This window comes from Antedon bifida, chromosome 4 (genome assembly GCF_963402885.1).
Source record: "Antedon bifida chromosome 4, ecAntBifi1.1, whole genome shotgun sequence".
NCBI lineage: Eukaryota > Metazoa > Echinodermata > Crinoidea > Comatulida > Antedonidae > Antedon > Antedon bifida.
In genome coordinates this window covers 16,825,077-16,843,543 of record NC_136229.1, presented here as the reverse complement: position 1 = coordinate 16,843,543, position 18,467 = coordinate 16,825,077, and the positions used below count along the sequence as shown (strand labels likewise).

Below are 18,467 nucleotides of genomic sequence, written 5' to 3'. Positions count from 1 at the left end.
TGAAACACACTGTACCGGTGGTACGGAGCTATAACCAAAAGTTATAGGAACGTTTCGTACATGCTTCTCCAAAAGGTAGAGGACATAAAACAAATATATATATATATATAAATCATACTGTAAACTATAGAAACAGTGCTCATATTCGGAACATGATCTCATAATCGCGTCGAGCATAGCTCATTGGCGAAAGTTCCGTATTTTTAGTTGTATGAAAAAATTTCTCTGGCGGGATTCGAACCTGCAACCTCTCGCTTACAGGGTATGATACTCGCCAAAAAAACATATTTTCGCCAGAAAAGTTAGCAGAGCTTTCGGGCAGCACTAGCCCTTCATCAGTGGTCTAATGGTTAGGACATCTGCATATCAAGCAGGCGGTCCGAGTTCGAGTCTCGGTTGGGGCGACTTTTTCTCATTCTCACAGATTTCCTCATCTTTATCGTTTCAAAGTAATTAATTAAATTTCAGTATATCACCGGGCGGTTTAGAATTAATGTTCTTTGCCTGAATTGTTTATATATATATATTACATAGCCTATGTAAATACGTCAACGTGATTGGTTGAAACTGCATCACATGACTACCGCTGCGTAAATCGTATGAGTAATTATCGTGTCCCTGTCATTAAACATATAAAATCCAGCAAATTCTCCAGTGTAATTTTCGTGTGGCAATACTCGCGTTTGGCGATAAATAAACAAAAGGATTCTACTGAGACTTGAACTCACGACGATTTGTCCACACCATTACAACACAACGTTTTACACGCCGCGCTACGCAACTCGATTGAAGAAATGAATCAACTAAACTATTTTAAACTATGCATACATAGCGCCCTCATTTGTTATTAGTCCTCCCTCTAGATGTGATGAAAGACCGTTTGTGATTGATTAATACTCACAGTAGTAACTCGGTACGCGCGGCGCGCTGTGATGATGACGGTGACGGTGATTCGGCTCTCCTCGAAGAAGAATTATTATTTATTCGGCCTACCTGATGATAATATTATTATTATTAATGTAGGCTTATTGATGGAAATTCTTCTGTTAATTTAAACGACCTAGGCCTAGGCCTAAGTGAATATTTTATTGCAAAGGCATCTTTAATTAGTAATTATCTGTATATTATTCTTCGAAAGGTAAGGTGATTGCAACGCCTAACTAGGCCTAGGCAGGCTTATTATTACAAAAGGAGGCCTAGGCTAGGCCTAGCTACACCCGACCCAGCAGTTACATTCAACTTGTTGTTGGCTATGTAATATAACAGATATCGCCTTTTATATCGGTAAAATATAAGATTTGACATCCACTCGATAATGATAATCTCGGCGAATATAATATTTCCCTCAGCTAGCGCTTCGGGAAATATATATTCCCTCGAACAAATATCATTCCCTCGGGGATGTCAAATCTTATATTTACCCTCTAAGCAGTCAATATCTGTATAATATCGTCTTTATCCAACCACTGATACCCACAGCATTGTCATTTTTTCAGTATTTTGCCTTTGGATTTATATATTTATACATATAGGCCTATATATACATATGTATAAATACAATAAGTTGATATGAGTAGCCAAAATTACCATTTGAACCCAAATACCATTTAGGTTCAACAACATATTTTCTTTAATAATATAAAACAAACTCTAACGAACACAGGATGTCCGTCGTCCTCCCCTAACCGTCCTGTTTCGTAAAGTCGATAGTTTTGATATGGAGATATTTCTTAAAGTGGAGCTACACTCAGTCTTTCTCAGCTTATATTATGTTTAAGTATGTTTAATTGAAAGTGATTACATAAAAAAAACAGGGAAAATATGGCAATATTTTCCAAAAACTAATTTCTAAAAAATCGGTCAGAAAATAGTGTTTTTTACTACATTACACTTTTTACTCGGGGTACCTGAGTCTAGGACTTATTCATTTTCTCCTCCATCTGGACAATATTGAGTAAAAAGTGCGATTTTTAAAGTACTACTCCTCCCTTATTAGTTGTAGTATTGAGCTGGGATTTGGCATGAATATACTACAGGGACATGTCCTCAAATCTATAGAGCCGGATTTTTAAATTTCAAACCGGATGCAGCCATATGACGTCTCGAAGATGGTACCATATAGCCGTATTTGGTAGGTTATTGATGTGTATGTGACGTCACATCCCGTCTTATGACGTCATTACAGCTTCATTTGCTGTACCCCGAGTATCGCACATTCGTGCTTTTTTGTTAATTAATTTGTTTAATTAAGAAGCCACAATGTGTGACACACACCACAGCGTTATGTAGTTATATGCGGCTTCTTGGCGTAGTGGTTATCACGTTTGCTTAACACGCAGAAGGTACCTGGTTCGAGCCCGGGCGAAACCTTTTTTTTTAAACTTTATGGTGAAAAGTAATATGATATATCTTATTTTTATTATTTTTTTAAATACTTATTTTGTGTAATCGGTAATTATCACTTTTACACATGTTTATTTTGCTTTGTGCTTATTACCATATTTATTTGTAATTCAAATGGATTAAAAAACGTTCTGTAACCCACATTTTTAGTGTAAGAGGTTTCGTAGTGTAGTGGTTGTCAAAACCTATTTTTCTTTAACTTTATGGTGAAATATACTGTATACGTAATATGATATAGAGTATATCTCGTTTTAATACTCGGGGTACCTGAGTCTAGGACTCTCTCATCTTTTCCTCTTCTTCTTCCATCCGGACACTATTGAGCAAAAAGTGCGATTTATAAAGTACTACTCCTCCCTTTTTCGTTGTAGTATTGAGCTCGGATTTAGCGGCCATATCACGTCTCGAAGATGGTACCGTATAGCCGTATTTGGTAGCGCGGTTATTGATGTGTATGTGTCGTTACATCCGGTCTTATGACGTCATTACAGCTTCTTTCGCTGTACCCCGAGTATCGCACATTCGTGCTTGTTCAGTAACTTAGGGGTTATTAGTTTACAATACGTCTTGAAACGCGTTACACTTAGCGATTGACGCGTTTTAGTCGCCGGTGAACGCGTTGGTGAAATGTATCCCCTTTGGTAAATTATGTGTTGAAATCAATCAATTTTATACACACAATGCAATTTGTTTGGTTCCAGGACGATTCGGCCCCGAATCGTCCGGGCCGAATCGTCCCAGGGCCGAATCGTCCCGGGCCGAATCGTCTAGGGCCGAATCGTCCCGCTACCAATTTGTTTACTATTTAGGCCTAAGTAATATTTCATATATAAAAAAAAAATGTCAGCATAATTTACATGTAACATCATGATTTGCACTGTACACAACAACAGCATAATAATCTTAATCAAATTGCTTATTAATTTAATAAGCTAAATCGTCTACTCAGCCTAGCTAGCTAGGCTTGAATTTATGTCTAGGCCTATGTATTCATGGGTTCTAAAATGCGTGTTCGTTTCGCCCCATTTATCGTTCCTGGGTTTTTTGCGCACATTAAGAATTGTGAAACACAAAATCCTCTACAAAACAAGACTGCTATTGCTCAGAATAGTAAAGATGATGTGGAAGCTTAGTTCTGACTGAAAAGCAACTATTCAGACACCCTATTATGGCCCATATGAGTAGGCCGAGATTGGGTGGTTGCTGTAAGGCTATCAGCCTAGCTAGTAGGCCTAGCTTTATTGAATATATAGCCACGTCTTTCTCAAATCTCATTAAATTTGACATTTTAGTATTAATCTCATAATCACTTTATTACACTATTAAACATGATAGGGTCACATCCAGAATGTTTTAATATACTTTTCGCCCGTCAAAAATAACATCGCGACAATATATAACAGATCGCCAGCTGCAGTAGTGTGATCCTGAAAAATGTCACATGATCATACTCCCTAGCAAAATAAAAAACCCAATTGGACCCGAACGGCAGAGGAAAGTGTCTATTTACGCAAAATTGCGCAATGTAAGCGCAATAAAAATACCAGAAATAGAAAGATCTGGAAAATTACATATATAAACATTAAAAAATTTTTTTTTTAGTAAAGAAATTAATTTTTTAGGAATATTCAAATATACCCCTCATTTGCATGTAAAAGAATAGGAAAAACCCAAAACGCTAAAAGGCGAGATTTTCAAGAAAATCGTACTCATTGAAAAAAAATATGAAGTATGAGGGATGATATTTTTAAAGAATAGTTGAAATGTATGAAAAATAGCAATTTTCTGGGTGGAGCTCCACTTTAAAAGTGTTTGTACTCTGTGACTATCATTAAATGAAAAGAAATAATTTACGTTACTAAATATGTGTGTTATTCCATTCATTATACATATTTTACAGTACCAATTGACTTTATCTGAGACAACAATCAAACTTTGTGTAGCCGGGTAGCGATATTTTTTTACGCTCAACGAAACTGCCAGCTAGCCAGAATACTGTTTTCTGATTGGATGTTGATGTCACGTGAGATGTTCAAATCACTCACGCATGCAGTTCGCCTCCTCAGTAGGTAATTCCTCCTCGCACTCTCAGAGCGGTTGCGACTCGCACTGCTCTAGGCTAGCAATTTACGCATTGTAGGAATCGTACATTTCAATGCGATAAGCCGCCGCCGCGGTAATCTTTTTAGGGCCTTTGTTGTGGAATCGGTGAGAATAATGAGGTGAACACGTTGTTGCAATATGTTGTATTTATTAACTTTATTATTCAACAACTGTGTTGGGTTGTCCAAAGGGTTCCAAATAACAAAATAAGATGATTACACTGCATAAATATCTCACACGATACCAATTGTATATGATTTTGTTCAGCCTGCGTATTGTACGCGCACTGGCACGCAACTCACAAATTGAAAACAAATGACGTCATGACATCCCAGCCCCCTAAAAAAGTGACGAATGGTCACAACTAGTAAGAAAGTAAGTCTACAGCAACTTTAAATGCAACAATGAAAAGTTCATAAATGTCAATTACACTTTAAATCATCAATCACAGTGGTCAAGGAACTTCATCTGATCCACATATCACTACATGTCTGAACGTTCAGTGCTCTTCATTAGCATGATCAACTTAGTAACCGGTTTCTTAGCATTGATACCATCTGCAAATCTTATGTCAACAATCCTAACAAGGTCATCTTTCCCTGGATAAACTTTACTGACTTCTGCCATTTTCCAACTACCACGTTTCTTGTTCTCACCAATGACAAGCACTATGTCGCCTTCCATTACATTCTCCATTGATTTCTGCCATTTAAGTCTTGGTGAGAGCTTATGGATACACTCCATCCATCGGTGCCAGAAACCATTCACCATAGAGTTACAAATCTCTCTCCGTTTTCTCAAATTTCCATGGAATTCTTCACACGGTACTTCCGGACACTGTAAATCACCTCTTCCAATCAGGAAATGATTAGGAGTCAATGGCGGATGATCCAGGGGCGATGATGACTTGGCCGTCAAAGGTCGACTATTGATAAGACCAGATATCTGACAGAACACCGTCTCCCATTCAACAAATGTTAGTCTATCAGCTTTCACCAACTGTCTCATGCCTTTCTTCACCTCTTGAACCATGTGCTCAACAGCTCCTTGGTGATGAGGTCCACCTGGTGGTCCAAATTTCCACTGCACATTATAACGTTGGCATTGTTCTCGTATCTTCGTCTGGTCTAATCTCAAATTCAACTCATTTATTGTATTGTCAGCCCCTCTGAAACATGTGCCATTGTCACTCACCAACAAAGATGGTGCTCCTCTGATGCTTACAAATCGTTCCATTGCTTGTAGGAACGCTTGGGTAGTAAGATCTTGGACACAGGTTAAGTGTACAGCTCTAGTTACGGCACATGTAAAAACTGCACAATATCCTTTTGTGGTTGTATTTTTGTTCAGTTTTACGTTAACTGGGCCCAGATAGTCTACGAGTGTGGAACTAAATGGCGGTGAGCATGGTTTCACTCGGAAGTCTGGTAGGTCAGCCATCTTTTGCTCTAATGGCTTCCCTTTGTGTCTCCTACAAATTGTACATTGTCGTACAACTGTTTTTGAGATGTTGGTATCCCCAATAATCCAAAACTTCTTTCTGACCTCTGATGCGGTTCTCAGGTGACCCCCATGCAAAGAGTGTCTGTGTCGATCCCGAACAATCAGTAAACTGATATGGCTTCCCTTCGGTAGTAGGTAAGGGTGTCTTATGTCATACGACAGTGGTGCATTCTTAATTCGTCCACCAACACGGTACACTCCTTCTTTCTCATCGAAGACTGGATCTAGCTTCATGATGTTGTGATCATTAAAATTTATCTCAGCTTGTCCCTGTCGGATCCAAAGCAACTCAGCTTCCTTCAATGCATGTGGTGAAGGCCACTCAGAAATTTGTGAAGTTAACTTCTTTAACCATTGGTTCTTTGGTAACTGCTTTAAGGACACGACTCTTGCTGTGACCATTTTAAGTTTTGGCCAACTAGAAAACTTGGTGGGATCAAGTATTCTTTCAAATTCAGGGATAGCCTTTATTTTGAGTGTTAGTGTCTTAGCATTACGGACATGGAATTTCTTTTGTTCTCCATCTTCAGGAGCTACTTGAACATTTGTAGGAGTTTTAGGCCAAGAGATTGGTGGTGATCGTAGGAACCCTGGTCCATCGATGACTTGCTTCATATCGTCAACGTTTCCTCCTCTTGAAACAATATCTATAGTGTTCTGGTCTGATGGTACAAAGGCAATATCTTTGATCGGGTCAAATTCAGAAGTGATCTCACCTACACGGTATGCAACGTACGATCGGAAAGATTTAGATTGACCTCTCAGCCAACTGATGGCAGTCATACTGTCTGTCCAAATCTTTGAATAAACTATGTCAAACCTCAAAGCGTTCTTTACAGTGAGCATCAGCCTTGAAAGCAGCAGAATTGCTTGAAGTTCTTTCCTGGGGATGCTTGATTGTTTAAGTGGTGTGAGTCTGGCTCGGGCGCACACAAACGACAAATAAGCTTCAGTTGACTCTTCATGTGACCACCTTAGCCAAACTCCGATACCCATAGCATCTTCTGAAGCATCACTTGCACCATGCAGAGATACTTTTGGTAATGGTCTTTTTCCTCTAAATGGCTCTGGAATAAGACATCTTGGAATTTCTATGTCACTTGCGTTTTCAAGGTCTTTATTGATTTCACTGAGAATAGCACAAAGTTCGCCTCTCTGGTTAAGTGGTGTATCCCAATCAATGTTTAGTTGCCACAGTTTTTGTAACAGTGTTTTCGGTCGGACAAGGATACCGGAAAGCATACCGAATACGTCATAGTAAGAAGCGGTTTGTTTCAGAATGCTACGTTTAGTTGGGATTAGACCTTGAATTAGTTTTACCTCTTTGACCTTTAGAGTGTCGTTCACAAGGTCCCACTTTGTTCCCAAAGCTGTTGCAGCAGTGGCGTCTTCTGATTCATCACACATATTCCTAACGTTGGATTGCCATTTCCTAATATTGAAGTTTCCTTTCTTCAGAGTCTCAGTGAGTTTAGACTTTAAGTTGTCAGCCTCATTAGCATCAGTAACAGATTCATTCAAATCATCCATGTAAAACTGGTCAGTAACAATTCTTTCTAACTGTTTATCACCGGGTGCATGCTCAGATACTATATGCCTCAAAGTCACAATAGCCGCAGTTGGTGATGGCTTGTCACCAAATGTAACAGTCGTCAACTCGTACACTTGAATTGGATGGTTAGGATTCTCTCTGAACACAAATCGATGAAAGCGGGCATCATCAGAACTGATTTTAATAGCCTGGAACATCTTACTAATGTCGGCAATTATACCAACTTCGTTTTCTCGAAATCGTAGGGCAACATCAAACAGATCTGTATTAACATTTTCTCCTTTATATAAATAATCATTAAGAGAATGGCCTTGAAATCTTGCCTTCCCATCATATACCACTCTCACAGGTGTTGTTTTGGATTCTTTGGTTACGGCAAAGTGTGGTAGAAACCACATCTTCCTTCCAGCCTCTCTATCTCTTTGTAGCTCTGCTTCTGTCACTCGACGAGAGACACCTCTTTTCAGTTGATCTCTCATTTGTTCGCAATACACTTCCCATTCTATGTTCCTATTCTCAAATTGCTTTTCTAGGCTCTTCAGTCTCTTCACAGCATACCCATAGTTATCTGGAAGGTCATTTGGTGCCCTTTTCCAAGGCAATCTAATTTCATAAGTTCCATTTGGCAGTTGTTTCACACTCTGATCAATTGCTTCCGTTGCCTTGCGGTTTGTAAGATGTTCAGAACATTTGCACTTCTTTGGTTCTAAACCCATTGTCTCAATGCCAAGAAAATCTTCCATTGGTCCAACTGCAGACACATTAACATAGTTGAAGAGTGCTGATGTGGTGAGTTGTCCTCCTTGGATAAACCATCCAAAGGGACATTTCACGGCTACAGGTTCATTGATACATTCACCTCGGAGGTACTCTTCCCAAATCATTAAGTGCGTGTTATCGACACCGAGCAGTACATCAATAGTTGGGTATGGAGCAACTTGTAAATCAATTTCATTTAGATGACTGTATTGTTTAAGCTGTTCTTGGTATACTATAGGAGCATCTCCGCAAGGTTCATCTATTTCTGTGACGGTGAGTGGACAAGACCATGTACCATTTACGTCTTCAATGTAGCAATTCAGCAATCGTAGTTTCTTAGTAATTTTCTTACCACCAACCAGACTCAGATCGTGTTTTTGATAAACATCTTGATTAGTAAGTGGAATGAGTCCCGATCTCAGAAGTGTCGCTTGGCTTCCACCATCCAATAAGATACGCACTAGACGGCGGGTTTTGCCACATCTCAGGTACCCCATAACAGTAGGTAAAGTCACTTGTAATTTACTTTCTCCATTGTGGGTGACCATGCCTGCCTGCTTAACAACTGTGGTTGGATCCGCTGGTTGAAAGGGTTGAGCATTGCAATTAAGATTGGGTTGATCCTTTCTTTCATACAAGACAGGACAAACAGCCGGAAAGTGAAGGTTACTTCCACAAGATGGAGTTCCACAAGGCGCGGCAAATTGACAGGAATTCTTATCATATGGAGGTTTACCAGCAGAGCAATTGTTGTGACCACATCTAAAACAGATTCTGTTCTTTTTCATCACTTCATATTTCTCCTTTTGAGACAAACTTCGAAACTTTTTTTTTTTTTTATTTTTTTTTTTTTATTCTTTTTTTTATTCATATTTTATACAGAGAAAAAAATTAAAAAGGAAAAAATAAATAAAAGAGACGTGTCTATAACAAGCAGTAAAAAAGATTAGTATTACAATAAATTAATAAAGTCTACCCATTGTTTCTCAAAATCATTTGATTCTCCATTTTGCCTTGCAATATACCTTAACATCATTAAATAATTTCGTAAATAAATATTTAAAGCCTTAATACTTGGCAGAGTTTTACCAATTCTACATTTATAAATGAAATACTTTGTAAGAATAATAATTGTATTAACAGAAAAACATTGTGAAATATCTCCAAACAAAATCGAATCAATTGTAAAAGTTATTTTGTTAAAGGAAATACTAATTTTGTGTTCTATATTTGACCATAGTGGTTTTACATATTTGCAGCTTACAAACAGATGAGGAAGTGTTTCAGGTACATTGTCACAGAAAGTACATGCTTTATTTTGTCGAATACCAATTCTTGTCAAAAAAACATTTGTTGCAATTATTCTATTATTTATTCTATATTGGAACCATTGTAGGTTTGTTTGTCTGACACATTTAAAAGGAAGTTTGTACATTTGTTTCAGTTCCTCATCTGTTTTATTGACATTAATTTTTTCTTCCCATTTTCTCAAACTTTTCGGTCTGACAAAAACATTTTCTTTAAATTTATTGTAAAAAGCTTTACACCCTGTTGGATTTTTAATAAAAATATCTAAATGAAAAGGAATTATTGGTGTTTGCAGTTTAGTCAAATTACTTATATTGTAACTATGTTTTATTGAATTAATTATACCTTGGTACTGTAAAAAATTACATTGAATATTATAATGTTTTTTGAAATGTTCCCATGACATAAAAGAATTTTTTTCTGAACGTAATACATCGTTAATATAAACTATTCCCCTTTCATACCAATTTTTAAAAAACACTGGCCTATTGGCAACTTTTATTTCGTTATTTCCCCACAAAAATATTCTTGGGATATCTATATTTGTTTCTGGGTAATTACTTTGATTCAGATTATTCCAGGCATTTACAACATCATTCCAAAAGGCATTCCTTTCAGAAGTTAAAAAAAACACTTTTTCCCGATATTATACCACTCATAAGAGGAACAAAAAAATTAGAAAGAGATTTCCATTTACCCGAAGAAAACATGTATCTCCGGATCCATGTTAACTTTAAGGACTGAAAAAAATCTTCTATTTGAACCATATTAAAACCGCCTTGACTGTGATCTTTACAAATTTGTTTTCTACTTATTTTCTCACTAGATTTCCAAATAAATTTAAAAAGTAATGTATTGAGCTTTGCAACAAAATTTTTATTGGGGTTTGGCATGGTTAGAATTATATGATTTATTTTTGGAATAATTAGAGATTTTACAATAGTAAGCCTTCCAAGAGGCGTGAGATATCTTTTTGACCATTGGGCTAGTGATTTTTGTATAGATGTCATACATTTAATATAATTTAGTTCTGGCATTTGAGTGTAGTCAACACAATACATGATGCCAAGAATACATAAGTGTCCATCATCTGGCCAATAGAAATCTTTTTCTTTACAAATTCTTTCTTTACAATGCGTTTTGCTCCCAATCCACATAGCACATGTTTTTTGGTAGTTAACCTTTAAACCAGATATGTTGTAAAAACTATCTAACTCTTTAAATGCTTCTAGCATACTATTTTCTGAGCCATCAATGTATATAGTGGCATCGTCAGCGTACATACTGATTTTAAACTCAGTGCCTTCTACATTAATACCTTTCATGTACTCATTTGATCTGATATTTTGTGCTAACACCTCAATACATAAAATAAATAAATATGGTGAAAGAGGGTCGCCTTGACGACATCCTCTTTGTATATTAAAAAAAGGTGTTGGGTAACCATTTACAAGAACACTTGATTTACATTCGTTATAAAAAATGTCAATCCACCTTAAAATATCATCACCAAAATTATAGTTTAAAAGGACTTTTTTCATAAAAGTGTGGGAAACCGTGTCAAAAGCCTTTTCAAAATCAATCGTTAACACAAGACCAGGAATATTACGTAATTTGGTGTAAACTAGGATGTCGTACATTGTTCTAGTACATTCACCAATATATCTACCCTTCATGAAACCTTGTTGGTCCTCATTAATTAGAAGATTTAAAACACATTTTATTCTTTCGGCTATACATGATGAGGCAATCTTATATACAACATTTAAAAGTGAAATAGGTCTCCAGTTTTGAATCAATTCACGTGGTTTATCAGATTTAGGTAATAGTGTTATTAAGCCCTGTGTTTGACTTATTGAGAGATGACCTGTATCGAATGCATAATTTAATGAGTTAACAACAAATTGTCCCAGACTTTTCCAAAAAACTTTAAAAAACTCTACTGAAAAACCATCTGTGCCAGGACTTTTGTTATGTTTCATTTGTTTGAGGACTTTACTTACTTCTTCAAATGTGAGTTTCCCTTCTATTTTTAATTTATCACTTTCAGCTAAAGTTGTTAGTTTAGCCCCCTTTAAAACCTCCTCAGCCTTGGCTGTATCAATAGGGTGTTCACTGTATAAATGTTTATAGAAAGTATATATGCTTTCTTTGATTTCTATTTGGCTATTAACTAAAGTAGAATCGTTTTCTTTTATGCAGGTAATTATAGATTGATTGGCGTTTCTTTTTTCGAGATTAAGAAAATATTTGCTAGATTTTTCGCCGTCTTCCCACCACTGTGCCCTTGATCTAATTATAATTCCTGCTATCCTGATCTTACGTATTTTCTCTAACTCTTCTTTTTTAACCGTCAAATCTTCTAATACAGATTTTTCTTTTGGATTTAAATTAAAAATATTTTCCAGAATTTCAATTTCCTTTACTAGTTTCTTTTCGATTTCATTATTTTTTTTGTTTTTTTGGCTAGAGTATTTTAGTGTTACGCTTCTGATTTCCATCAAAAGTACATCTAAAAAAAGTTGATTATTTATACTAAACTCTCGGACATCCTCGTGATTTTCTTTCTTTGAATATTGATCGATAATTTGTTTTATTTTTTCTTCTACAATAGTGCAATAATCCATATCCTTGAGTAATGAGTTGTTAAACTTCCAAAACCCAGTACCTTTTTTAATATCGTTAAAATGTATTGAAAGTAGAACAATCTAATCTCGCTTGTTTGAATGGATTTTGTTGTTTCCATGTATAGGATTTAGTATTCCTGTTTTTTTCTCGCCAAATATCAATTAGATTGTCATTTTGAATTAGTTCTATAACTTGGTTACGTGCATTCGGATTATTGGTGTTTGCATAGTTTAGGTAATCGACATTAGGATTTAAAACCAAGTTCCAGTCGCCACAAATTATAGTATAAGGGTTTTCAAAATTATGTATGATATCCTCAATATCAGTATAAAATTGTGGGTTATCTCTATTTGGGCCATATAAATTAATTAAAGTAATACGTGTCTCTTTAATTGTTATGTCAAGAGCTACTAAGTTTCCAATTGTATCTGTTTTTTGATTATGAACTTTAAATTGCATCTTATTACCAAACAATATGGCCGTTCCTCTAGAATTTGAGGTCCCAGGTGAATAAAAAACATCATATCCCCATTCTGCCCTAATGATATTTTCCCTTTCTTTATTTATATGAATATCCTGAAGACAATATATGGACCATTTTTTCTCTCTTAAGTATTCAAAGACATCACATCTTTTCTTTTTGTCTCCTAAACCTCTACAGTTAATTGTACAAATGTTTAACTCAGTCATGTAATTTAATATAATTATTATAATATGCAAAAGAACAGACTTAAATAACTTTTTATTAGACAGGTAAGACACACAAAAAAAATAAATAAAAAGAAAAAAACAACAAAAATAGAGAATAATCATTCGCATGTTCAGATAGTTCGGGTAATATGTTAATGATATATTCTCAAATCCAGTTGGGGTCATCCTTACTAGCTGCGCGCTCCTGTATGTTCTTGATTTGTTACTGTGGAAGATAGAAAGATTTAAAAACACCGTTTACGGTTTGGTATCGGATGCATGGTGGAAGTGACATCGGTATGAACGCAAATTTAACATCTGATTTTGCTTTTATATTTTCTAGATGCGTATCTTTTAATTTCTTTCTCTCCATTCTCCTCCTTGCTGAGACGTCGTCCGAAATAAAGATTTTATGTCCGTTCAACGTGTTGTTTTTCAGCGTTTTTGCAGCTTTTGAGAGTATGTGCAATTTATCTCCATATCTCAATAGTTTTACGTGGATCGGTCTTGGATATTCTTTTCGTGATTTTTGTTTCCGTGCTGGTGTACGGTGTGCTCGCTCTATTTCAATGTCTACTGCTTCTTCAAGCTTCATGTGGTCGGAAAGGATAAACCTGACTACGTCCTCGCTTGACATGTCGTCTCCTACACCGTAATTTTCCGGAACGTTATGAAACACAATATTATTCCTGCGTGATCTATTTTCTAAATCGTCTATTTTGTTTTCAAGCCTTACAATTGCTTGTGACCTATGTTCTTCTGACTCTTTGTTCTTTAATTGTTCGGTAAAGGTTTGGTCTACCATATTTAATGACGTTTTTAGCTCCTCTATACTCTTCTTATTTGTAACATTTACCTCTTCTACTTTATTTAATCTGTTTTCTACCTTTGATATTCTTGTTTCCATAGAGTCTAGTTTATTTAGAATTGTATCTAGCTTTGAATGAATACCGTCAAGCGAAACAGGTATGCATTCCTCACCTGTGTTTTCCTTCCCGCCTTTCCTACTATCGGCACCTTTGTTCTTTTGTTTACTACGATCGTCAGGCGCTACCGATCTCAGGTGATACGTTATTTTTTCCTGTTTATCCTGCTTACTATTAGGTATAGATTTTTCCATTTAGCTGATCTTGATAGTCAGGATGTTATTGAAATGTACTTACAATTTATTGCAGTCGGCAAGACGATTTAGGTACAAAAACTGCTATATATATATTTTTTTCAGGAGCTCTCGATATGTACACGTCTTACTCCATAGCTAGTCAGACGCCCCAAACTTCGAAACTTGTTACAACTCTTTAAGAAATGAGTATTCGCAGTTGGATGCAGTGCACACTTGGGATTTCTATTGTAGTCTGACTTGTATCCTTCTCCAGATTACACTACAGCAGCATTTGAAGCCTTCTTTGATGATGAAGATGATTCAGTTTCAGTCATGGGCATAGCTTTCTCAAGTAACAATAATTGGCTGTACAGCCATTTAACCAAGCCAGTGATAGAATGACCTGTGTCGTTGTCCCTAACGCTTTTATAGTAAGCTATTCTGTGTTCTTCTGGTAACTTCTGTTTTATTTGGCTCAGCATGATTTTGCTGTTCAATTCTCCAGATAAACCAATGGTTTCCGCTCTGGTTTCAAACGTTTGAAGGGTTTGGACAAAACGACTCATGGCTGGAATGTTGATCTTGTCCTTACTTTCATAGGACTTTAAATTCTCTAGATCCTTCAACAGACTATCAACCACTCTGTCTTTGTCTCCATAGCGTTCATCTAACACTTCCCAAGCTCTAGCAACATCAATACATCCTTTAACCATGTTTCTTTCTTTGCTGTTAATCATAGATTCAGTTAGCTGGTAGAAACATTCAATCTCAGTTAGATTAGTTGCACAATGTGTAAATAATTCTTTGAATCTTTTGTAATCCCGGATGTTGCCATTAAATGTAGGATACTTCATCTTTGCCATGGTAGGCGTTGACCTTGCCATAGCAGGTCGAGGTGTAGGTGAACTGAATGCAGGCGGCGAGGCAACCGTACTAGCAGGCTGCGTTGAGGCTGATGTTTGAAGAGGAGTTGTAGGAGTTGAGAATGGTACATCGACTGTAGATTGTGAGTGGCGCAGGGTAATCTCCCGTTTTGCACATACCAACTTTTGAAGGAAATCCTTCTCACATTCTGACATCCATTTCTCTTCCGTTTCAAATTCTCCCTGGTCTTCAAGTACATCAATCAGTTCAGAGTGTTTTAACTCGACTTTTCTGAACTGTTCCTCCGCCTTGATAATGTAAGTTTTAAAACATCTGGTTCGCAATTTTCTTTAAGTAGTGATTCTATCATGGACAGAGTCCTTGTTAACTGACCTTTGCTGTTCCGTCTGGTAAGCTTCAGTTTGTTTACGTCTGCCATTGTAATTATTTCACTAGTTGTTGAAGCTGTTGTGGAATCGGTGAGAATAATGAGGTGAACACGTTGTTGCAATATGTTGTCTTTATTAACTTTATTATTCAACAACTGTGTTGGGTTGTCCAAAGGGTTCCAAATAACAAAATAAGATGATTACACTGCATAAATATCTCACACGATACCAATTGTATATGATTTTGTTCAGCCTGCGTATTGTACGCGCACTGGCACGCAACTCACAAATTGAAAACAAATGACGTCATGACAGCCTTCATAATGACAACATCGCTATAATTATGTAGACCAAGAATAAAATAGTAATGTTTACCTTGGTGTTTACTTTGTTGCAATAAAGAATTTGAATTTACACTATTACAAAATATTAATGCTTTGTATTCATTTCGTCACAAACCTCGCAAATGTTAGTTTGTGATCTACTTCTTCTGCGTCGCGCGAAATTATTAATATGTGCGCTGAAAGGCGCGCGCGACCTGAACTTATGATAGTTTATGCAAAGAATAGACAAAGGAATAGAGCCAAAGAACTTATAACACAAGAATCTCCTGTTCGTCCGAAGCGCGTAACAATTTCGAAAGGCATTATGGGATAGAATAGAGCTAATGGGTGGCCATGGAGTAGGGCGCCCGCATCAAATTAGAAAGTCAAAATCATAGAGGGGATCTGCTAATACTCTAGGGGGATAGAGTAATTGACTGAAGAGTAGGGCGCCCGCATCAAATTAGAAAGTCAAAATCATAGAGGGGATCTGCTAATACTCTAGGGGGTTAGAGTAATTGACTTCCTAGTTTGGAGGGGCGCTGCTCCACGCTGTGAAATGGCGTCGCCCAGTTTGACCTTTTAACCCTGTACTTCCGATACTGTGTTTTGAATGCAAATTGAAGAACAGGAGATTCTTGTGTTATAAGTTCTTTGATAGAGCCTTTTTTTGTCAGTATATAAAAGGTATATATTTCGACAAAAAAAATAATAAAAGGTGTATTTCGACAGTGCCAACCCGATGTTGCCGTCATGAAGGCCCTAAAAAGATTACCGCGGCGCGACTTACTTATAGCATCGCATAAATCATGTTTTCTCACGTGAAATTGAAATTAATGCATGAAACGTACGCGAAACGTAAATAAACATTGAGAGAGGCGAATTCCTCCATGGAAATTAAATTAATTAATTAATAGATTACTCCATGGCGAGAGAAAGTAAATACTTCCAAGAAACCCTTCACAAGTTTCCGCTTTTTGGGTTTAGCCGCTCTTATTTATAATTATTTTATCTCAAACATTGTACATAGAAAAGAGCAATAAATGTTACGAAAAAACATTTCAACGATGGCGACACGATAAAATTGCGGGAAATTGTAAGCCTCTGTCTGTTGTGTAAGGAGCTAGTAGTTGTCTCAGCAGGCAGCGCGCTCTCAGGCAGCGCGCTCTCAGGCAGCGAGACATTGAAATGTACGATTCCTACAACCAAAGATTGTATAGCGCCGCTACGCGGCGCAAGATAGGTAACTGGGTGAGACGTTTGTAATCCATGGACGCCATTCCGGCCGGCGTATTTTTTTTTTCCAGGACGAACGTGGGCAGAAATCATGAATAATTCATTACCTTAATTATTTTCTATTATAAAGAATTGCAAGATAGCTGATCTACTTCCTAAATATACTATACCTAACCCTCTAAATAATCTCTCTCAACTATTAAAAAAACATTTTTTTTTTTTATTTTTTTTTTACTTGATGTTGAGACTTTTAAAGCCGAAGCTTGTGTGTCCCTCGACGTTTTCCTATATGTTATCTTGTCTGCTATAGGGGGCAAACTTGCAGAAGGAAGTAGACAAGTACTTTTCCAGCCTTGACTTGAACTGGTTGATTGAATCAGATTCTATGACGGTTAACGGTAATTTGTTCCATACATTGCATATATTTTGAGTAAAGAACTTTTGTCTAATTCTTAGATGAGATATGTCTTTATTCATTTTCCATTTATGGCCTCTTGTTCTGGACTCTCCTACAAAGGTAAACAGATTTCTGGCATCTATATTATCAATATGACTACAAATTTTAAAAACCTCGATTAGAGCAGATCTCAGCCTTCTGAAATAAAGAGTAGGTAGTTGTAGTTGTTTCAATCTATCCTGATAAGTATCTCTTCTAATTCCTGGCACCAAACGGGTTGCTCTCTGTTGCACTTTTTCAAGCTTGTCTGACTCTTTGTGATATATATGTTGCCAAACAGGACTGCAATACTCGATTGACGGCCTGATTATGGTTTTATACAGCTGCATGAAAGAATAGTTATCGAGATAATGAAACGTTCGTTTTATCATTCCTAATTTTCTGTTTGCCATTGAAGCCTTCTGTGCAACATGTAATCCAAAGGACAATTTATTATCAAGTATGATTCCCAAATCTGTTATTGATTCCACTGATTGAATTGGAATTCTTCTTTGATCAGTACCCATATTATAGATAACTTTCCTATTCCTTCTTCCAAAATGCATAATTTTACATTTCATTAAGTTGAAAGGAAGTTGCCATTTCTCAGACCATTCAAATAATTTATTCAGGTCTTCCTGTAATCCATTTGATTCTTCTACACTGTTCACCAAATTGAACATTTTGGTATCATCTGCAAAAATTTTTACTTTTGAACTAACTCCATCAGGGATATCATTAATAAATATATTGAACAGTGCAGGACCAAGCACACTGCCCTGTGGAACTCCACTACTAACTCGCAGGCTTTCTGAATGAACTCCATTTAACACCACTTGTTGTGACCGTCCAGAAATAAATGCTCTAATCCAGTTTAATAAATTTCCTCCAATGCCATACGCCTGTAATTTGTTTAACAGTCTTTCATGTGGTACACTGTCGAACGCTTTTTTGAAATCTAGAAAGATGCAATCAAAACATTGACCCTCTTCAAACCATTTGGTCCATTGTTCTAAAACTTCAATCATCAAAGTGGTACATGAACGACCTGATCTAAAGCCATGTTGATGAGTAGAAAAAAGGTGATTGACTTCCATATGATTCATCAAGGCATTTCTTACAAACGTCTCCATGGTCTTGCATATTATAGATGTAAGGCTGACTGGTCTGT

The 18,467-nt window shown here is 36.6% G+C and overlaps 2 protein-coding genes across 2 annotated transcripts in view; both read right to left on the bottom strand.

Moving 5' to 3' along the window:
• Positions 1-18,467, bottom strand: part of LOC144840595 (evolutionarily conserved signaling intermediate in Toll pathway, mitochondrial-like) — a 336,759-nt gene that overhangs the window by 197,518 nt on the left and 120,774 nt on the right. The gene's annotated exons all lie outside the window — the stretch shown is intronic.
• On the bottom strand, positions 12,855-14,079 carry LOC144840265 (uncharacterized). The gene has a single exon (XM_078696022.1). The coding sequence runs from the start codon at positions 14,064-14,066 to the stop codon at positions 13,170-13,172; it is 897 nt and encodes a 298-aa protein (XP_078552148.1). The 5' UTR covers positions 14,067-14,079; the 3' UTR covers positions 12,855-13,169.

Bases quoted from the DNA above. Each gene is read 5' to 3' on its own strand.
- LOC144840265 (XM_078696022.1), bottom strand. From the start codon at position 14,066: ATGGAAAAATCTATACCTAATAGTAAGCAGGATAAACAGGAAAAAATA.